This window comes from Pelmatolapia mariae, linkage group LG12 (assembly GCF_036321145.2).
Source record: "Pelmatolapia mariae isolate MD_Pm_ZW linkage group LG12, Pm_UMD_F_2, whole genome shotgun sequence".
Lineage (NCBI taxonomy): Eukaryota > Metazoa > Chordata > Actinopteri > Cichliformes > Cichlidae > Pelmatolapia > Pelmatolapia mariae.
Window position 1 is genome coordinate 9,728,689 of NC_086237.1, and position 23,312 is coordinate 9,752,000.

At 41.7% G+C, this 23,312-nt stretch overlaps 1 protein-coding gene across 2 annotated transcripts in view; it reads right to left on the bottom strand.

The window, feature by feature from the left end:
- ppp3cca (protein phosphatase 3, catalytic subunit, gamma isozyme, a) overlaps positions 1 to 23,312 on the bottom strand; it is a 38,370-nt gene that overhangs the window by 9,747 nt on the left and 5,311 nt on the right. For both annotated transcript variants that reach the window (XM_063490600.1, XM_063490599.1), the window contains exons 2-10: positions 22,337 to 22,534; positions 20,038 to 20,162; positions 8,731 to 8,842; positions 6,448 to 6,593; positions 4,763 to 4,902; positions 1,639 to 1,716; positions 1,460 to 1,554; positions 1,221 to 1,346; positions 1,060 to 1,137 (exon numbers count right to left, since the gene is read on the bottom strand). In XM_063490600.1, the coding sequence (XP_063346670.1) occupies positions 1,060 to 1,137; positions 1,221 to 1,346; positions 1,460 to 1,554; positions 1,639 to 1,716; positions 4,763 to 4,902; positions 6,448 to 6,593; positions 8,731 to 8,842; positions 20,038 to 20,162; positions 22,337 to 22,534 (1,098 nt within the window). The remainder of the gene's footprint in view (positions 1 to 1,059; positions 1,138 to 1,220; positions 1,347 to 1,459; positions 1,555 to 1,638; positions 1,717 to 4,762; positions 4,903 to 6,447; positions 6,594 to 8,730; positions 8,843 to 20,037; positions 20,163 to 22,336; positions 22,535 to 23,312) is intronic.

Consider the following 23,312-nt stretch of genomic DNA (forward strand, 5'->3'; position numbering starts at 1 on the left):
TATGAGTAGGTGGTCACCAGTAAATACGAGGACAATCCCAAAAGTAAGGTCTCCTATTGATTTAGAAATACAAACAACCGTTTATTTTCCATAATATTTACATCACGGGCGACGTGTGGACGTGCGGTGTCGTGGAGAATGCTTACGTCCTTGCTCAGCATTCCTCTTCTCCGGTTCTGAAATGGCCTTCTGAGTTATTCCTGTGATTCACAGTACCTGTCAGCATTTATTGTGGTCCCAACAGCCAGAAAGTCAACTAACAATACCCCCTTTCGGTCCCAAAACACAGTTGTGCACTGTGCGCAAGCTTTCTCCATTGCACCGCGCATCCACACGTTGCCTGTCAAACTGTCCCTCTCCTGCAAAACTTTGGTTGGAACTTCATCACCCACCCGCCCTACAGTCCGGACTTCGCACCCAGTGACTACCACCTGCTCCCAAAGTTAAAAGCACATTTTTCCGGAAGGAGATTCTGTGGCGGCGGCGAGCAGGTATGACATGGGCATTTTAAAACTGCCACAGCAGCTACAAAAATGCATCGACCAAAATGGCGATTATGTAGAAAAATAAATAAGTCTTCAAGCTTTAAAATGATGTAAATATTATGGAAAATAAACAGTTGTTTGTATTTCTAAAACAATAGGAGACCTGACTTTTGGGATTGCCTTCGTATAAAAAATGTCTGAAAAGACATCACATCAGCTTGTCGTAGCTTTGATCGTATTACTGATGTTAGTAGAATGGTGACCAGTAGGTATCGTGTTAGAAAGAGAGGTGGACTGCCAAAGATTGCTAAATAAACAGTTTGCCTGCATGACAATGCTTTCATTTCAGCTTCTTCTCAATTTAGTGAGATTACCACTGTGGAAAAACACACTGGCAGTTCTCACTAATGACCCTCCCCAACTTAGTGGGTTTTTTTCTTGGTTTTTTTTGTACTGGTCCCAGTCCATTGGTTATGTTTGTGAGTAAAGTATTCATCAGAAACATTTCTAGATGAACGTTTTCAAGTGGATGCTTCTTCAGTAATAACAGACATGCATTCTTTTTTTTACCTACCTTCATAAAGGTCGTCTCCCTCTGACATGAGCTCATCGTCTGAGCAAATGTTGAGTACATTCACCAGCATCTCCGTCACTGTAAATGAATCATAGAAAGCTCAATACAAGAATCGTAGTCGGCCTCCAATCCACTTTTTTCAAACTCGGCACCAGACGTACCCTTCTCTCCAACAAAAGGCAGAGACCACGTGAAGACATCCATAAAGTTGGGCAACCAGTAAGGGTGCGGGGAGCAGTTGAACTGTCGGATGTTCATCACGTTGTTCTCGTATTTTAATACAGCAGCTAGGATAGAAAGAGGGGAGGAGATAGGAGGAGACATTGAAGGACTGACGACAGGTAAATGCAAGAAAAATACAATAATGAAAGAGGTATGAGAAAAAAGAAAAGACAGAGACCTTTGTTGTTGTAGACATCTAGGTAATTTGGAGCTGAAAAGATTGTGATTAATGAAGGGAAACCTGTGGTCTGGCTTTTTCTGTACATCCGATATCTATGCAGCCACAAATAAGAGTGACCCATTAAACATGTTCCATATCATCAAATGCTGGAAATGTGTTTTCAAAATACCACTTACCCTGCATCCTGTGCTTCATGGGCTCTTATTACCGACAGCAAGTTATTATTTACCAAAAAGTCACAGACTGCTGAGTAACTGCAAAGTGAGAAAGAGACAGAGAAGGCTGACCAGTTAAAACCACCAACAGAGGGGTCAAAGCCTATTCCAAATTTAAACCATTAGACGGAGCAGCGTGAGGCCTCTTAAGATCAGTTACTAATTGACTGTTGGCCTGAGGAGATGCCTTCACGTTTATTTTCAGCATGTTGTGCCCTCTGGCCTCTTGAGCTCAGAGTTTAAAGATGCACAGTATCCAGCGGTTGCTCTGGTGTATTTATGGCATTCAGCAACACTGGCTGGCCTCTCCAAAAAGTTTAGACCAAGCAGAGGCTAGATGAGGACAACTACTTTACTTTAGAGTACAACTAATCCATTAGCTCTGGAAATTATTGGGAATAAACAAAGCAACATCAAACCAGCCCCAATGGTTTCTGATATTTGCAATATGAACAGACTTTAGACATGCAGACTCTAATGTTTTAACCAGTATTAATATTCGACTAAGGCAAAATCATAGTCACAATTATTTGTTCCATTTACTCAGCAACTCCAGAACCACCATGCAATTATTGACCAGTGGGAGCAAAAACCCCCACATTCTCACAGTGGATTTCCTTGAACGTAAATAAAAACTAACAAAAATTGATTAATACAAGAAAGGAATAAAGGTGGAAAGGAGGGGATGTTGGAGGAACACTAGTGAGTGCTGCTCAGAGAAGACCAGGTGAGAGAGATCCTCAGTAATGCAGAGATAAATGAGAGCATGCTGCAAGCAGCTGTTAAATAATCATTCAGCAGGTTCATCAAAGGAAACCTTGTTTTACTTTCAAGTTCTTTTGATGGAAATCTTGATGACTAAAACCTCTCCTTCCATAGTCTTGGCTCTAGCTCAACTAATCAGTAAGTAAATCTGGGCTCTAAGGGTTTACTTAGAGCCCAGATTTACTGGACAAAACAAGAGTGTTTTATCACTATTACTTTATCACTATTACTTTGGTTTGAAATTTGATAAACTGGTCAGTTCTAACACTATTTCATCTAAACTAGCGATCAACTAAACAAAATCACTTCACCTTAAGATATGCATGAAAGGAGGAAATGTCTATAGCACTGCCAATCAAAAGTTATCAACTCAAGGACTACACACTTTCACAAAACCTCCAGCAAATCACGTCTATATTCAGTATCAATGTGTTCTTATTTCCCGAAACTTTATTAAGGTATCTATGTTTTATTTATTTTCTTGCACAGCTCTGCATTTCAGAGTTAGCAGCAATCCCAAAGTTTGTGCTAACAATCTTTTAGCCAATCAGTTAAGATATTTAGTTTTTATTTTTGCGAAATACAAACATAAAAAAAATCTAATTAGTGGTTTAGAGAGTATTTTAACCAAAATTTTAAATTATGCTAGCACCTGTTATACTTTTACAATAATTGAGATGCTGCTTTATTAATCTAATGTTAGTTTTATGAGGCATCAGTCACACGGGCCTACAGACCACAACACACTGGCAACTTTGAGAAACAAAAAAAGGTGAAATCGATTGCAAACAGAATGCTGCTGCGCCAAAAACATCATTGTGATTGCTTTGGTTGCTAGCAGATCTCTGCAGTCACCCGGAGTTTGCATTGCAAACCAGAGTAACAACCTTTAGTCTGAAGGTGAACATTCCTCATTTCTGGTTTGCCTCACGCTTTTCATGTTTCATTACTGCTTAGTGAGTAGTGTGCAAGTGTTTGCAGACAAGTTGGCGTCTTCCATGCAAACGTCTGGCAAACACAGCAACCTGCTGACAACCAAAGCAATCGGAAGGAGGGTTTTCAATGCAGTACCATACAGCTGGTCGTGACCAAAGTGGTTGCCAGATGGTCGCTGACTGGTCTCTAGGCCTTTGTGACTGAGGCCTTAGTTAGCTCAGATTCACACTGACTGCATCACAAGCAGGCATCACTGCTTTTTGCCCGTGTGCCGTCACCTTGTTTATACAAACAGACAGCAGTTTACACCAGTGGAAAAAGCAATCCTTTCAATGTTGTTGGAGTAGAAGGTCATCATACAGTTCCCTGAATTTATCAAACAAGACTGGCTGACAGTTGGCATAACAACTACAGTGTTTTACATTTAGGTTAGGTGCAGAGTCGCTGACATCGCTGAATGCAGGTCGTCTATTGTATTTGGCTAACTTTTTTTGTGTCAGCCTCAAAGACTGTTGAAAACTGACCACATTCTAAACAGGAAGAAACCTTTATTTAGACATTCTGACATTGTGAGTTATGCATGTGTAATGTGTGAAACACTGCAAACTGCTGTGACAAAAGTCTTTCCCAAATATGAGCTAAATAGTTTCTTAAAAGTACTTACTTTGTCACGTGGAGACCACAAAATGAAAGCTATGATAAGTCCATCCAAAGTGGCTGACCAACTCCCCTAAGCTGCCATCTCTTGGTAAGGTCTGGTGCAATCTCTTAATTCACTGATGCATTTATCTTCACTTAATACAGACTTACTGAGGAAGCTGGTTACATCTCAAGTTGCACACAGCTGATGTAACGAGCTCCAAGCTAACTGATTTATCTTGTCTCAACCTAAAATTATCTGTCATAAAGGACTGTGATAGGCATTGTTCATGTTTTTCCTCTCTAATCTTATTACACGTAATCACCTGACTGTTGTTTCCTATTCTGAAGAAGCGTTTTGTATCTTTAAACCCACAGAATTCTAAACAAGCCATTTAAATGTGTAAATCTCTAACATGTTTGTCTGCTCTTGACCATTGCTGGACCCATTTCCACAGAATATTGTGAAGGAGCTCTTTGAATCTGTTGACCTATTTTGTAAAGGCATACTGAATGTGTTGACCCATTTTGAACATGCTGTTTTTATCTGCTAACCTGTTTTGAGAAGGCCATTTTTGAAAGTGCCTCAATAAGCTGATTGACCTATAAAACAATGAATCCACAACCTGTGACCTGCGCGATGCAGCTCGTTTTCAATTCGATTCCTCATTATTATTATTAGAGTGGTCTACAAGGGCAGTGCTTGTGCGGAGCGCAACAGTGACGTTAAAAGCGGCAGTTTTACCTGAAAAAGTAAGAGCAGCCTCTGACGGAGTTGTGGTTGAAGTGTTCTGATGTTTTTTCACTGCCGTAGTCCTCACCAGGGTCTGCCCAAATCAGGTCACACATTGGCCCGAATGCTGGAGGCTCTTTAAATCTGTCTAACTGCAGAGCACAAAATACAAACATGCTTAGCAGGGGAACTGTTTGGTTGTGACAAAGTGGCTAAAGCCACAAAGTCAAGGAAATGGACTCTCTCACATGAAAGCACTCCATTCAACGACCTCGATGGAAATGACATGGAAGGAACTGAAAACATGCATTTTTAACCAAACTCTCTTTGTTAAACTAGTTCTGTCAGCAGGTACAAAACTAGTGTAACAAGCTGAGAAGCTTGTGAAAGGCTACAACGCATATTCAACCCATGTTAAACAATAAAAACTGAAACAATTTCTGGCCTTTTTATTCTGACTAGAGCCCCAAGACCAAGACAGCAATATCCCAACACATCTCCTAATACTTTTTTCTATCAGACACACAAAACAGTAAACACGTATGTAACATTTGCGATATGGTCTTATTTATTTACGTTGGACTTCGTTCTGTTCACCTGGTTGTGTTTGTGGCACTCCAAAAACGTATGTTGCCAACAGGGAAGTTGCAGAGTGCCCTCTGCCAGACAAACTATGTAACGTCAACACTCAAATCACGACTGAAGAGTGTTTATCCAATCTCCACTTGTCAAATTTTCATTTATTGCCTGCTATAAATGCTGATACCAGTGAATCAGCAAATATCTAGTACAGGCCGATAATATCGCACACTACTCGCTTGGGCTCTAATTTATCAAACTTCATAAACTTAATAGCTACATCAGCCAAATATTTTTATTGGGCGACATCAGCACTGCTGACTGATATCGTCTAACACAACATATCATCAAATACGGCGTTGAGTGATGTCTGGTATTTATCTGTTGATTCACGTTAATATTAAGCTGACTAAAAATTTAAAAATACTGTCATGAAGAGTTTTTAAACAGGTCATTTCTTGTAACAATTTCTCTGTGTCCAAGCCAAACTAACAGCATTAGATTCAGCTATCAGCCAATTTTGTTATTTGTAATACTGTAATAAGTCTATCCTTCATTCTTCATTCTTCAAGTATTGATCCTAACTAGTCTAACACAGGGAACATGTTCCAGGAAATAAAATTTGTGAGAAACAGAGTCCAAAAATATTTGCCCGTCGAGTATTTATAGCTTTTAACTGTCCATCTCTAACAGACTGTAAATAAGAGATCAACGTAGCTCCAAAGCTGAAAAGTGAAGCCAGTGTAAGCCTGCCTTCGTTCTAAATATAGTAAACTAAGTTGATGACTTAATTTAGATGTTACTGTGTTTTCATGTCACCCTCTGGTGCTGCTAACTTTATTGTAAAACTTTTGTTTTCAATAACAGCCATATTGGTTGTCCTGCCTCATTTTGACCAGGGCATTCATGGCACAGACAGGAAATGCCCATTCTTGATTTCAACCTGCCAACAGTGGAACAGGCTGTACATCAAAGCTAGAATCAGGTGTAATGAGGCATAACGGAGTGAATGATCTGCGATTAGAGCTGAAACTTTAACACATATTCTTGGAACATATAAGAGATTAACTTGACAGGCAGATCTTGATAATGTCACAAGCCAGCGGTCGATCACTTACTTTTCTTATGTCATCTAGGCAGTTGATTTCTGGTGAGAGTCCGCCATGTACACACAGGAACTGCTGGTTGAGTAGGGCAGCGAGGGGCAGGCAGTCAAAGGCCTCCATGCAGGCGTCATACACCCGTTCAGAGTATTTAATTTTACCTGCAGTAAAAATAAAGATTGGGATTCAGTCTGAGGTCATAATTACTGGCAGAAATGGCAAAAAGTCTGTTGAATTTGCTCACTACAGCAAAGGTTTGGTAGACGTGTTATGAGCGGCTAGCAGAGCTGCCCTGCCAACTGTGCCAGTGGTGATTGTTTCCAGACAGCTTCTACAGCGCCACTTGCAGAAGACTGAAAGGGTCAGATTAGGTCAGGAGGAAGTCAATGCCTTATAGAGGAGAAGCAGCCGGGACAGTACAATGCGAGTGCCAGTTTGAAGACAGTGCTACTTTCAGGTCATAAAGGGGAGTGTGGAGCTTTGAAATTAAAGTTCTTTACTCTGTGAAAATGTTTTAGTAAATGAACATCTTTAATGCTTAGTTGGAATAACAATGAAACACTACTCATGGGATGAGAAATGGGAAAATGCTATTTCTGCAGTTAGCTAAAGTAAAGAGTTAATGCCGTCTTATGAATCTAGGTTAACTCTAGACTCCGCACACTAACCCATGTTTTCCCAGAAACTACGTCATGGGGCTGTAGACCATAACAGATAAGATGAGTGTGCTTGGTGATAATAAACTATGCTAAAACAGTTTATTGATGAGAACAAAGATAATGCATTCATTAAATAAAACAGGTCGTCATTGTATCGCGCTTGCTCATGAGGCTATGAGCCGCATTATATCTACCGCACAACAAAGTTGCCGTCAAATCCATTGTAGCAAGCTGCTGTTTCTGCCACTTGTGCAAGTCTCTATGTCTGTTACTTGTCTTATTGTGTAACAGATTATACAGAGGGAGGTTTCGACCCCTTTTTCTCCTATGTGAGTGCTGATGTGGAGGTATAGTGGCGACGCCTATCATTCATGAGAATAGCTGTGGGATGTGGAGGAATCGCAGGAATAGATGCATGCAAGGATAACAACATGGTCAACAGAGCCTTAATGCAGTAGCCAATATTCTGCCCACGTCATAACTCTGAGTTGTACACTGTGAGGATCAATCATAAAATAAGTCATAAAATAATCCCCACTCTTGACTGTTTAATCTGAAAAAACAAAACGTTCTAATATCATTAATGCACCACTTTAGGCAAACAGTAAGGCAACATGGGTTAAAACGTTGTGTGAGGCCACACTGACTTGGATTGCCACATTTTACTACTTCTACAAACCTTTCCTGTGTGCACTACAAGGCAAGGCTACGAGAGAAGTGTGATCGCAGCTGTAATCAATTACTACAACAATCCCTAATCTCTCTGATTAAATTTGTTAGTGTTGAACTGATTATCGATCAACAAGCTTGTCCCAACCCCAGTCCAACAAAGAAGCCAACCTCTACTACCTATCAGCATATGTAGCTTACATACATAGTCTCACAATCGACCAACCACAGCCTGAAGCACTAACAGGTGGCAAACTGTGTGTGTGTGTGTGTGTACAGATGAGGTGGCATGTGGGTGGGTGTGAGCAGAGATGTAGTGAGTGAAATCTATTTGCAACTGGCAAGACATTCTTTGCCAACTGCTTTCTGAGTTTGCATGCTAATACCTCCACACCTGCTCTGCACACACACACACACGCCTGCAGCTGTCACTGACTGAAATCAAAGTGTGAGTGTAACTGTCTAAATAGCATCAACAGCATGCCTCGCTGCTCTCCATGCTTCAGCAGTTTGCCGTCGGCAACACAAACAGGACAAAGGCTTCATCTCCTCGCTGGAGACTCGCAGATGAACTGTTGCATGTTGTGACGGGACTTCCCAATTCAATGTGTTTGTGACAAATGTGTCCTACTTATGGGGCGCTAGTCATTTTACTAAAGGGGAATAGAGAAAACACTCCACTTCTCTGGCATGAAGTCTGACTTAACAGAGCTATGTTTCCCAGCACTGTGTTTTCAATTCCTCATTTGTATCTGCGGTACTTGAAAGTGAAAAGAACTATCAATGGAACTAAGGAAATACCTGCGACAGCAATCCTGCACTCACACTATTAGCACCAGACTGCACCATTATATCTGGGCTATGTGTGAAATCTGAGAGCTGACTGATACAGGTCAATTTAAAGTGGTACAGAGAGCATATGAGACCCCTGGGCTGGTCTTCATACGGCTGAGAAAAGCAGCACACTTACATTCCTGTTTGAAGGTGAAATACTCGGTGAGGTGCCGGCACTCGTGGTTCCCACGCAGCAGGAAGAGTGTGGTGGGGTGGTTGATCTTGAGAGACCAGAGGTAGAGAACGCACTGAGAGGAGAGACGGCAAGAGAGAAATGTGAGAAAGGTCAGAGACGTGTGCTCATAATTCTCTTCAAATATATTCAGTGTTCTCCACACACAGGCTTCCCTCACCACTGTCATCAAGAGCTGTTCGAAGGGGAACTGTTGAGCTGCCCTTTCAAAGGTTTTAAGGTATGGACCTTACTATGTAAAGTCCCAGGAACTGATTTTTGGTTTAATTTCACACTATATAAAAAGCAAAAACAATATTCATGTTAATTAAATGTGTTTTCTCTCTACATATGAACTACATCTAATCATCTCTTGAATATGTTGACATTTTTACAACAAGCACATTAGCATCCCAGATGACCCTCTCAAAGGCAGCAAATTCCCCGCTTTCCAACACAATTCACATTGTGTTAGTATTGAAACATTGTTACTATTGTAAAACAATGTTCCAAAATGTTGCTACTATTTTCATATTTTAGAGCCACCAGAGATACAGAGGAGACATTAACGGTATTTCCCGCACACAGACTTTATTTTGGCTGGCCACCCGGCCTTAATTAATTATCCAGTTCAGGATCACGGGAAGGGAGTATCCCAGGTGACATAAGGTGAGAGGCGGGGTACATCCTGGAAAGATCTATCATAGTATTAACACTAAGTAATAGACAACCATTCAGACTCACAGTTACACCTATGACCAATTTAGAATTAATCAAATCACTTTTATTGTCACATCACATGTGCAGGTACACTGGTACAGTACATGCGAGTGAAATTCTTGTGTGCGAGCTTCACAAGCAACAGAGTTGTGCAAAAATACAATAACGTAAAACAAGCAAAATATAAGAATGGCTAAATCTGAAAGTAATAAATATATGTACAGTATGGAGTGCATAATGTTGAAGTTCCAGTAGTGAGGGTGAGGTGTCTATGACGTGTTCAGCAGTCTGATGGCCTGGTGGAAAAAGCTGTCTCTCAGTCTGCTGGTACGGGACCGGATGCTGCAGAACCTCCTTCCTGATGGAAGTAGTCTGAACAGTTTATGGCTGGGGTGACTGGAGTCCTTGATGATCCTCCCCGCTTTCCTCAGGCACCGCTTCCTGTAGATGTCTTGGAGGGAGGGAAGCTCACCTCCAATTATCCGTTCAGCACACCGCACTACTCTCTGGAGAGCTTTGCGGTTGTAAGCGGTGCTGTTGCCATACCAGGTGGTGATGCATCCAGTGAGGATGCTCTCAATGGCACAGCGGTATAAGGTCCTGAGGATGCGGGGGCTCATGCCAAATCTTTTCAGTCTCCTGAGAAAGAAGAGGTGCTGTTGCGCCTTCTTCACTGTTTTGTTTATGTGTCCTGACCACGTAAGATCCTCAGCCAGATATACACCAAGGAAGCGGAAGCTGCTCACTCTCTCCACAGCAGCGCCGTTGATGGTGATGGGGGTGTGTACTCCTCTGCACCTCCGGAAGTCCACTATCAACTCCTTTGTCTTTGTGACATTGAGGGTGAGATGGTTGTCTTGACACCAGTGGGTCAGGGCGCTGACCTCCTCCCTGTAGGCCGTCTCATCACCTTTGGTGATAAGACCCACCACTGTAGTGTCATCTGCAAACTTCACAATGATGTTGGAGTTGCTAGTGGCTGTGCAGTCTTAGGTGTAGAGTGAGTACAGGAGAGGGCTCAGTACACACCCCTGTGGAGCACCAGTGTTCAGTGTGATGGGGGATGAGGTGATGCTGCCCAGTCTGACCACTTGGCGTCTGTCAGACAGGAAGCTAAGGATCCAGCTGCAGAGGGAGCTGCTCAGTCCTAGATCCTGCAGTTTCCTGTCCAGCTTCAAGGGAACGATGGTATTGAATGCTGAGCTGTAGTCTACAAACAGCATTCTCACATACGTGTCTCTCTTCTCCAGGTGTGACAGGGCAGTATGTAGTGTCAGGGCTATGGCATCATCAGTGGACCTGTTGTGGCGGTATGCGAACTGTAGAGGGTCCAGTGAGTCGGGTAGTGAAGAGCAAACGAAGTCCCTGACCAGCTTCTCGAAGCATTTGCTCACGATGGGGGTCAGGGCTACAGGTCGCCAGTCGTTCAATGAGGAGATGGTGGACGATTTGGGTACAGGGACGATGGTGGCCATTTTGAAGCAGGCTGGGACTACAGACAGAGAGAGGGAAAGGTTGAAGATGTGTGTAAACACTCCAGCCAGCTGAGCCGTGCATGACTTGAGGACGCGGCCGGGAATCCCGTCCGGACCAGTAGCTTTGCGTGCGTTCACCCTCCTGAAGCACTTCCGCACATCCTCCTCAGACACAGTGTGCACACTGACGTAATCCGCGGTGCACACACTGTCCGGTCTCGTGGTGTTCGCTGTGTCGAATCTAGCGTAGAAAACGTTTAGATCCTCACACAGAGAGGCCGTGGTCTGCGGTGTGCTGGTTTTCCCTCTAAAGTCTGTGATTGTGTTTAGTCCCTGCCACATACTCCGAGGGTTGTCAAACTGTTGCTCCACTCTGTCCCTGTACTCACGTTTGGCTGCTTTGATCGTCTTCCGGAGTTGGTAATGTGCGTGTTTGTAGTCCGATGTGTTCACGGAGGCAAAAGCGGTGCTCCGTGCCGCCAGTGCTGTGCGAACATCTCTGTTAATCCAGGGTTTTTGATTTGGGAAGGATTTAACTGTTCTGGATGGGATGACATCTTCCACGCATTTCCTGATAAATCCGCAGACTGAGTCTGTGTACTCATCAATGTCACTAGCAGCCACGTGAAACATTTCCCAGTCCGCGTGATCAAAACAGTCCCGCAGCGTAGACTCCGATTGGTCCGACCAACGGTGCACCGCCCTCAGGGTTGGAGCTTCCTGTTTCAGCTTCTGCCTGTAGGCGGGCAGGAGCAGGATGGAGCGGTGATCTGATTGGCCGAATGGGACGCGGGGGAGGGCTTTGTACGCATCCCGGAAAGAGGTGTAGCAGTGGTCAAGAAGCCGGTCTCCACGAGTGTTGAAATGGATGTGTTGGTGGAGTTTTGGTGAAACTTTCTTCAGGTTTCCTTTGTTAAAGTCCCCGGTCGTGATAAACGCCGCCTCTGGGTGTGTGGTTTCCTCACTGCTGATCGCGCTGTACAGTTCCCTGAGTGCTCGGTCAGTGTCGGCTTGTGGGGGAATGTAAACAGCCGTAATAATCACTGCTGTAAATTCCCTCGGTAGCCAGAATGGCCGGCACTTAATCATCAGGTACTCCAGGTCCGGTGAGCAGAAGGATTTGACCGGGTGCACGTTCGCATAAGCACACCAGCTGTTGTTGATCATGAAACACACACCACTACCTCTGCTTTTCCCCAGTAAGATCCTGCGACCTGTCCGCGCGGTGCACAGAGAACCCCGGTAGTTGTATTGCGGAGTCCGGTACCTTGTCCGATAGCCAGGTTTCTGTGAGGCAGATCACGCAGCAGTCCCGCATCTCTCGCTGGAATGAGATCCGTGCCCGAAGCTCGCACAGCTTGTTCTCCAGAGACTGCACATTAGCCAGTAATAAACTGGGTAACGGTGGTCTGTTAGTGCGCCGTCTCAGTCGAACCAGAACGCCAGATCTTCTCCCTCTGCATCGGCGTTTGCGGCCTCCAGGGCCAGAGAACAAAGGCGTCTCAGGTGAGGATGAAGGGGGGGTCTGCAAACGGAGGGTCCGTGTTGCAAAACTTGAACTCCGCAAAGTGATGAGAAAGTCCGTCTTTTATGTCCAGTAAGGTTTGTCGGTCGTACACAAGGAGACATGTGCTACTCGTGAAAAAATAAAGGAAAAGTAAAATTAAACACAAAAAACAGCTGTTGCTTGGGGGAGCTCGCGACGAGGCTGCCATACTCGGCACCATCTTTACTAGCTAATTACCAGTTAACCTGACCTGTATGCCTTTGCACGGTGGGAGGAAACCAGAGTACCCAGAGGGAATTCACACAGCCAAAGGGAGAACATGCATACAAGCCCCAACTAGCCAATGGACTCATGTCCCACGGAAGGACTTCAACGCCACTGTCTTGGACTGCTGCTGGCGATGGTACTCCTTCTGCTGCAAGATGCAGGCTGACTCTAAGCAGAAGCAGCAAGTAGCTGAAGAGAGCTGGTTCATGTGCTAAGCCAACCTCACTTACAGATTGGTTACAGAACAGAACAAGGACTACTTTGCCAGCTGCAGTCCAAGACGATGGAGGGCCTCCAGGTGGACTCAGGGTGAGAGACGCCCTTATTATGTTCTTGCAGCAAGATACATCATATTTTTAATTCCCTTAAGAATGTGTGTGTCTCCTTTAATGATAGACACCCCCTATACCCCTCTACAGTGAACAATAATGCTTAGTGAAGCATGCTCATATTAGAAACGCTAGAAACAGCAAATGTTCAGAGTCGGAATAATTACTCAGGCAATTATCTATCACTCCATCCATCCCTGCTCTTAAAATGAATGTGCACTCTCAACCTTTGGGCAACCACTTTTGATCACAAGGTAGTTGCACAGGCCGCCTGGTGGGAGACAACCTGTCTGCAAACAATCACAGACTAACTACAAACACTCTCAGACAGATTGGTGAAGGTTTCCAAATAACTGCTGCTTAATTTATAAACACGATGTGTCTCACTGCAACGCGGGACTCAAACAGACTCGTTGCCATCTGGTTATATTCCTATATAAAAGTAAGGTATGAGTGCTTATGTCATTTTGCAGTTAAATTCCTGTCCTGTAGCAACTGTTACAACTGCTATTTGCTTTCTGCCACAAGAAGTTCCAAACACGCATTAATCATCATACGCAAAACAACTGTTTGTTTTTCCCCTTTGCTAACCAAATATTAGAAGCAGTGGGATGGGTTTCGTGTGACTATATTACTGGTTCTAATTTTAAAAGAACAGAATAGCATTTACAATCCAAATCCAAACATGCTTTCTCTACAGTTCATGCACTGTTCAATAGCTGCCACTTGACACTCTCAACACGCTTTTTTAACATGTGCAAACCATGGCCCGCTAAGTCGATGCAACGAGATGCCAAGGTAACCAGAGCCTGCAGGTGTGTGTTCACGCAATGTCGAAATAAGGTGGTGGTGGGTGTACCCATCTCATCTTATACACATTGATCACTGAGAGGAATATCAGACTGTGAAGTGCAGGTAAATGTGTTGAGGGGGCTGTCGGTGTGACTTGCTCTCTCTTATGTGCGGAGGCGAAGGAAAGGACATGGCTCCGAGTGGCTTGAAGCTGACATGGGTTTTAATGAGAGCTCTCTGCACTCTTTCAGCCAGCCACTCACGAGTGGGGGAAAGAAGACAAAGGAAGGGGCATGGAGCTTTGTGTGGCAGACATGAACACTGGCTACCTTTACCTCATCTCCCACAAACACACACACACACACACTCTCTCTTCAGCCTGTGCCTGGTTTATGTAGGGGTGGAGCTGGGGCTTGGACGGTTTGTCCAAAGAAACACTTGCTTGGATCAAAGAGAATTCACTAAGTGAATAAAGAAATACACAGAATAAAACAGGTTGTGCACACACACTGAATTTAGACTTTGGCAAATTGCTGGCCTGCAGTGGTAACGCACTGCTTCAAGAGGCTGCGGTGACTCTTTATGTTACCTAGGTAACCACATCCTGATATCCATTTTCCTATATCTGCCTTATGCATTACTGTGGCCTAAAAAAAAAAACACTAGCCCTGCTAGTGAGATCAAATGGCTGCAAATCTATAGATTTTACACTTCAGTGCTGTTTCATGGTGACTTTAGGCTGCTTCCTCTCATGTGTGGAAACAATGACACATTTCAGAGATCTTAATCACTATTTTAACAAATCAATAGCTGCCAATTAATAATCATTTTATATTTGTAATAATCTACCTCAATCAAAAGTCTTTAAGAGAAAAAAAAGACCATCTAATCTCAAATTATTGAGAAAAATCATCAGAATTTAGAAGGTGAAATTGGAAGTTCTTTTTTTGTTTTAATTCACTTAAATTATTAATTTATTAAAAAAGAAAAAAAACTGTTTTACCTTAGAATGACTGACTGATCCACTGTTTTGGCTCTAGACCAATTAAGAAAAATAGATCAATTACAAAGTTGCTCAACTCAATTTTTTCTAACAAAAGGGACAACTTCTGGGATTAAAAAAAATGAACCCATCAACTAACGGAAACTGCAATTTCTCTACTGACCCTTTGAGGCTGTCTTTAAAAGTTAAGTGAATTCTCATAGACTTAATATACATAAACAGACAATTTAAAAGCATATTTTCAGTCTCGTATATAAGAAAAAATGGTTTTGGCAACTATCATATTTGGACCATATGGATCAGAGTCCGAACTGGTGAGTTCACAGCAACTATGTCCATCTTTTATCTTTGAATTCACCTCGATGCAAAGCTTCTACTACTAGCTTTGTATGATTCCCAGTTTAAAATAACGCTTGTTTATCTCATCCTTGATGAAGCCCCCTCGCTCTTCCGCTGTCCCTCTTCTAACTTTAACCCAGCTTTCTTTTGATTGGCTGTCACTTATAAACAGAAAGCTTGAACAGCAGATGGGTGGCGCTTCTGAGTTGTGTGCCTGGGATGACCATAATAGTGATAGTGTCTCTCATGGACATAGAGCCAAGATTACAAACACTGCCTGAAACTGAGCATTCAGAGCAGTCTGAAGCCTGAGTTTTCAGCTCACACAGATTACTTGTACATACACTGACTACATTTGATCTTTTGCTCATGTGCTCATGAGCATCATCATTGAAACAGTATATAAAAATACGGCAAACAATAACAAAAACCAAATTGTGCTATTCCTGTATGTGTGCTCCAAAGCTAATCCAGTGTCTGGTACAGTTAAAAAAAAAAAAACTATCCTGGCAGCTTATTCCCGGGTCGAAGGATTGGTTTCCCCTCAGCAGCATTTTTAATTATATCCTAATAATTGCCTGGCTGCATATTATGTGTGTATCCCATTACTTTTATTTAGTTGCCGCATGTTAGTTGTGGACTACTTTGTGACCCCAGCCAGCCACAGTAGGTTGTGGAGTTTTAGAACCACAAGAACCATACCCAAACAAATCAAGCTGATTCTTAAGAGGCGTCACTGTTTTTAGAAAAGTATGTGGTGAAAAAATATAAGCGTCTTTAGTAAAAACAAATCTATCTTCATCATCAAGAGCCTTTCATTCCCTTTGCTACTTCTCTGCCCTTTTTTCATCTGTGACATTTCACCCACCTCAGTACATAACCCAGGGCCATCAAAAGACCCCAGAGGAGGCTCAAAATGTTAGCATACTTCCTAGTTGACTCTTACATAGCTTTCATTTTCTGCTTTTTCTCCACAAATATTCAAAATACTTGAAGACATGAATCAGGACTGCATACACCCTTTAGAAAAAAAACAAAAACAAAACCACTCATATCCTCCATGTATCTACTATCAAAAAGGTGCAGCGATGTCTGATAGGCTCTCTTCAAGCACTTATGGACCAGCTTTGGGCCCCAAACAGTCACTATTTCTAGGCTCCTTTCTGTTGTATAACATAACTTTTACGGTTACTATTTTCTTAAGTTGGCAAATATACAAGGAGCCGGGAAGAAGGAGGAAACTTAGACTCCAAAAGCCGGTCCTAGCAGGTCTGGGGCTAAGGATAGAAGTCGTCAACACCTGAACTGTCAAAATGTTATTTATATTTAAAACATCAATACTTTACTTGCTCTATGAGCACTCGTGCTCCACAGAGTGCTTAATTCAGACCAAGAAAAGTACTTACAGGAACAATTTGAAATGTGTGCTACAAGGAACCCGCTGTTAACTCATAGTGAGTCTGAGTAAGTAACAGTGAAGCTTGAAATTCACACTACTCCCACAAGGTATCCATTTTTTATTTATTTGTTTTTTGTTTTTTACAAATCTGGCTCTCAAGGCTATTTCACTGCCATCTGGCATAATTTCTCCCTAGTTTTTGTTACCAGCATGAGTGCTGACATACAATATTGTGCAAAAGTCTTGAGTCATCCCTCGTTTCTTAATAATGTGCTAGGAAAATGGCAAACAGCAATACGATTCACAGAAATATGTGCAAACATACATGGAAATATAGCATATAAGACAAACGGAGTATGTACAAAATGGACATTCAAAGCTCTTCTTTGGACGCTGTCTGCCTTTTGTTTTGTTTTCTGTCAAATTTTCACGCTGTTTTAATAATGTCAAGGTCTGGGGAGGCCAATCCATGACTGACAGTGTGTTTTATGCTTTTACAGCATGGACAGTGCTGTAAAAGGATCACTGGGATCACTGACATGCTCAAAAAAAGAAGCCGTTTCCATCAATTCTGACTAAGACTAATTCAGTTCTTGTGGCATACCTCAGTCTTTTCTCCACATTTTCCTTAAGAATTTCTTCTTCACATACATTCTTCCATTGAGACCATTTCTAATGAGGCTTCAGTAAACAGTAGATGGATCAACTGAAGGGCCACATGTATCTCTCAGATCAGCTGTTCATCTGCTATAGATAGTTTTAGGTCTGCCCCTTCTTATTTCATCCTCCATGTTAGGGCAGGGCAATATGGCCAAAAATATTTATCAAAATATATATTAAAAATTTTGCGATAACGATATAACTGATGATATAATTGAAGCGAGACAAAACACTTTAAAACTCCGCAACTTTATTAGTGCAAAAAAAACCCCATCAATGTATTTTCACTTAAACAAGCAGCTGTTTTTTTATGCAAATTCCTTGCTGACAGTTTAACCAAAAGGCATTTCCAGTAGAAACATATCCTCAGCATAACCATGTATAATATCCACAAAACTTAAAAAGAGGTTACACACACATAATATGGTAATATTATGTTGAAGCACAGTACGTATTACTCCGTGAGGCTCCTGTCTACGATAGCCGTAATGCTCCGATAATCCATCAAGCGGTGCAGCTTCGTAGCTTAGCAAAGTCGTACTAAAACATTTTTTGACAGATTTTCGAGCGCCGTGTACCACATAAAATCGTTCGAGGTCAGTAAACACAACCAGAATTCATACATAAGGCGCACCGGATTATTAGGGGCACTGTCGATTTTCAGAAAATCAAAGGATTTTAAGAGCGACTTATTTTCCAAAAAACACGGTAATAACAACGGCCCGCTTGCATGCGTATGTGTATCTGACGGACGAAAGCCAAACAAGTTCCACACCACTGAAGTTGCAGCATTTTTACAAACCAATCCTGATTCATCTGTTTCATTCAACGATCCGCTTTCGCCCTCCTCATTCTCCGTCGCCACCATGCTTTTTCTGCCATGTGCGTATGAAAACAAAGGCACTGCCCATGCACGTTTTACCCATATTCTATCGCGATATTTCATTTTCTTATCATTGCCTAACATCATACCGATATTACCGTGAACAGTATGATATGGCCCAGCCCTACTCCATGTGTCTAGTTCCCTCAAATGCACACCACGATGACACCTGCCAAGTCTCACACTCTTTTGGAATCACCTTTTGGTGTAAAAATGCTATTTCATGCCTGCCAAAGTGGAATCATTTGCATTTTTTTTTATATATTAAACTTAAGACCTAGTAACTTTTATGCAATTGCTTGCCCACCAGGTTCCACCAGAACAACCTTAATGCTCTTTAGCTTCTTATATTCAGCTTACAAAATTGAAACAAATGAGATTTTGTGACAGGCTAATAGCAACAAAGTGCCTAAAAACACAGCTTAAAACTGGTTCAGTGATAAATTGTCTCTTATGTGTAGACATAACACTGAGTCATCCCCTCAGTTAGATGCTTTTCTTATGCTTGATTCATATGCCACTGTTTAGTGGCTTCAAAAAAACAAAAGAAAAACCCTCACACATTCCCCTGAAAATGGTCAGATTCAACAACTGGACTGACAATAAGTGAAAAAGCAGCCAATGTCTTAAAAAAAAACTTTTAAAGACCTTCAGAGAGCCTGGAGAACGATTGCTCATGACAAATTTAAAGGCTACAAGAAAGTCTGGCTCCTTGGGACCAAAACATAAATAAATGCTTTTTTTTTGTAATGTACACAAACCATTCCAAATGTGTGATTTATGTTTTACTTTAAACCAGCTCACCATTATAACTGCAATAAATTCAAACGCACTACAGCCACAGCCCTCCAGCCAGAGATCTTGAGAGTCCCACTGCAGCTTTCTGCTCCACTCCTCTGTCTTATTTTTAACTGTTGTAATCAGCATGTAGAAAAGTGTGCCCTTTGGAGGTGTCACTGAAATAAAAGTTAGGTCACAAAAACCCATTTGGTCAAGGAGCACTGCAGTAGTACTCACATTTTAGTAGCCTTTCTCACCATGAGCAACCATCTGAATCAAAGTGGGACTGAAACACGCTCAAGTCCAAATGCTTTTCATTACATCAGCTCCAGCCCTTTCAATGTGACTTGCAGCCAGTGGTCTTACTACAACGTCATATACACTTAGAATACAAGCAGCAGTATAAGAAGCCACCAAAACATAACTAAACTAGATTTGACTTTCTGGCAGTAAGACTCATATCCAAATTGGATATAAAGACATATCACATTGTTAGATAAACAATAGCGATTTAATAAATTATCATTTTTTCACAATCCAATTATTTTCCAGAAAAGAATGAGTCTGCCTAGCATTTTTAACAGTCCAGTTTAAACATCTGAAAATCAAACCTGATGATGATTTGAGTCTGAGATAAAAGCTCATTTTAATGCTTTAGTCGCCAGATCTGAAATCAGTCAGAAAAATGAGGAATAACGCTTTACAAAAAAAACCAAAACCCAAAACAAAAAAACCCCAATGTTATGGGTCTGATTATTTCTTTAAATTCATAAATGAAATCTCAAAGTGCTACTTAAGCTAAGTGCTTTCAAATTGCAATTTTTTTGTTATTGTAAAGGACTTCTTAATCCTTAAAACTGAAACATTTAAATGCAAAAAAAACCATGAAAATATAAAAATTTGGAAGAGAAAGAAATAACCTTTTAACACTGACACACTCCAAGATAAGTGCAGATAATTTCAAAGCATTATCTGTGAACCAAACCTACACAGCATGTTCATACAGTGTTTACTGATACCAGAGTGAAAAATGTTCCTTTTCAAAAGAGGAAATAAATGTTTCATTATTATTAAAGTAAAATAAAAATGACTCAAATATATTAACACAACTACTCACCTCAATACTGAAGTACCCTCGATCTACGTAGTCACCAAGGAAAAGATAGCGCGTGTTACTCGGTGAGCCTCCGACTTCAAACAACTTCATAAGGTCAAAGAACTGTCCGTGTACATCTCCACATACTGCCAAAGACAGACAAACACATTGCTCTTAATTTCTCAGTTACATATTATAACCATATTACTTATTCTGGATATAGATGCTGCTCTTATGTAAGTCAAATACAATTCTCCTAAAAGATTTTACCCTACTTGTTGTTTTGATGATGATGGTGGACAGAAAAGTCAAAAATTACCTTTACATGTTTGGGACCAGACTATGTGGCCCACATCTACTTTAAACCATTTACTGACTCCTCATGGCTTTTCACCAGTATACGTCTGGCAGGCTGCCACTGCTGCACCCACCAGGCTTAACAACTCTTCTGATGAAAACTCTGCTATGATCAGTGATTGGTATATCTGTGACCTGTAATCCTGGAAAACATGCATTCCATAGAAATAGAATCATAGGGAGAAGGCGATCACTCAGATAAAGTATGTATTGCTTCACTCTGAAGCTGAGAAGGGTCACTGCATTCTCCTTTTCAGACACCAACCAACGGTTTTTCTTGTTATTCCTTATCTATTCCTTATCTTTTCTTGTTATTCCTTATGTATGCCTGGTAGTCTGTGTGGTCACAGGTGTGAAAGCATGTAGATATCCACGTGGAACCTGGAACCAGGTCAACTTAGGTCACTAGCGGACGATGAAACTAAGATTACCAGTGGGCTCAAACCATCCTAATGTGACATCACGACTTCTGAGGTGCAGGATGGTTTAATGGTCTTTCCATCTATTTCATATTATTGTAGGACTATAAATAATCTAGACGGCAGAGGGGCGAGAAGCTGGAAAAATAAAAATAAAAACCTACATTCGCTTCATTTCCAGTTACTAAAGCTGTGCTTTTCCCTGAGTATAGACACGCACCTTTTAGATGAGGAGTGCAGTGAGGTGAGTGCATACTCAAGCATACAGATAGATGGTTACTCAGCTGTGCTGTAAGCTATACCTGTGACTTGACAGAGCCGTAGAATCCCCTCACTGAATGGAAATATATACACAGAAGGGTTACAGACACTGCAACAGATTATTAAAGATTGAGTATACTGCACGCTAAATTTTAAGCTAAGTGGTAAATGCTGATGTTTGCTTGGCACACAAAAGGTCGCTGGTTCGACTCCGGCTGGACACACAAGGCCCTTTGGGGTTGTGTCAGAAAAGGCATCTGAGGTAAAACTCAAAACAAAACAAGCATGTGGAGCTACCTGCTGTAGTGACCACTTGTGACAAGGGAGCAGATAAAAGCCACTTCCTTTATCATAACAATACGGACTGTGGCGGTACCTCTCTAACCTTTTCAAACATTGTAGAGGTGGAGGGGGGAATTCTTTTTAAGTTGAAATTGCAGATTTTTTTATTATTCACTGTCACTGAAGTCACTACTTCTGAATTATGCAGCAAATGAAAGCCACCTATCTGTGGGTTCAATGAGAACGAAACAGCAGCACAGCCAGGACTTTGTACAAATACTTCATGTGTATTTAAAGAACAACCAACCAAGGAATACTTCTCATATCTCTTTACCTAGGACTACTCAGCTATACTGAGCTAAATGAGCTATTCTAATCAATCACATAAACGTGCAAAGCCATATTTATCAAGCTTGTTATCCCCTCCCCCAGAGTTTAGCTTTAGTAGTTTTAACAGGGTTTTGCTTCCTGAGGTTGAAAAACAAAACAGAGTATGCAAAGGTCAGCTAAGGAGCTGACACTTTTCAAAGCCTGACTGACAGTCTGCGAGGCCCTATCAGGTGAAAGAGTGAGGTGTCAGCCATAGAACATAAACAAGCCTGCAGTGGAATAATGCTGAAGCATCACCGAAGCAGACTTTAAACATCTGCTCAGATGTCTTCAAATAGCTTGTTTATTCTACATCCACCTGCTTTACACTACTTGACAGTGATTGTCTGTCGAACTGTGCTCTTTACAGTATGTCAAAGTTCAAAGTCAGCTACAGAGGAGCAGCACAATTTCTTAAATGGATCTAGTGTAGGGTACAGCACATGTGGGTGGGCAATATTATCGAGAGTCCGAACAGTAGACCTCCAGCTCAAGGGTAATCTGCATTTTAGTTAGATTATCCTGGAAAGATAGATCTGAAAAAATATGCAAGTAATACTTAAATAATGATTTCCAAATTCACTAAATACATGACACAGTCCTCCTTAAGCTCCTAATATCGAGCATCTCACCTGTAATAGGTGCCTCCACCTCCAGCATGCACTTCTCTTGACGGAGGATGTTGGCGCCGTCATTGATGATCTTGAGAGCCACGTCCTCTTCCACGCGGCCCTCCTTGACGAGGTGGTTGCGGAGCAGCTCAGCATTGGGCTTGCCATCTTCATACAGCTCTTTCATAGTCAGCTTATGTTGTGGAGGGTATGGCACAGCTGTTGATTAACAAAAACAAAAAAATCATTATGATAGTCATATGTGAGCTTAGGTTGGCAGCTGCATGACAACTGAAGGGGAGCGATGCCGTCACAGGGGAGTGAGACAATCTGTGCCAAAATTCAAACTTCTGCCTGGATTCATGACTCAGACAATTTTGAAAAACGCAAGCATGATGATGCTCATTATTTATCAATTATTATATTTGCTTGTTCTTAGCCATCCAAGATGACGTCATTATAGTTCACCAATAAACATCAACAAATCCTCGATCATTCGAGAAAAACCTTCCATGGTAGGGGTGGGACCAAATCTTGATATTGTCACGGGATGTGGCGTTTCCTCCTGAATTATGATGAAAAGTTAAAAAGCTGTCAAAGTCAAGCCTATAAGGGCATCGACAGTAACTAAGTTGCTGGCAACATATTCATTCGTGTTTATACAACTAATGCTGCCAAAATTGCTGCATTAAGATTATTGGCCCAGTTGTTCATCTAAAAATCTGAAAATGTGTTCATCTAAACATCAAAAAAAAATCACTGCATCCTTAAGATGAAGTGCATTTGTGAAATTTTTACAATGATAGTGCGCATTAACTAGCATTAAGGGCGTAACCAGTGTGAAACAAAGCAATCTGTAATGGTGTAATCTGGTTCCACTACGGCACCAGCACAGAGCTGTTAATGTCCACTTCAGACATACTAGTCTGGTAGTAATGTTGTAATATTCAAAGATTGTCCAGAAAATCAAGTGAAGTGGAAATACATCATGATAAGA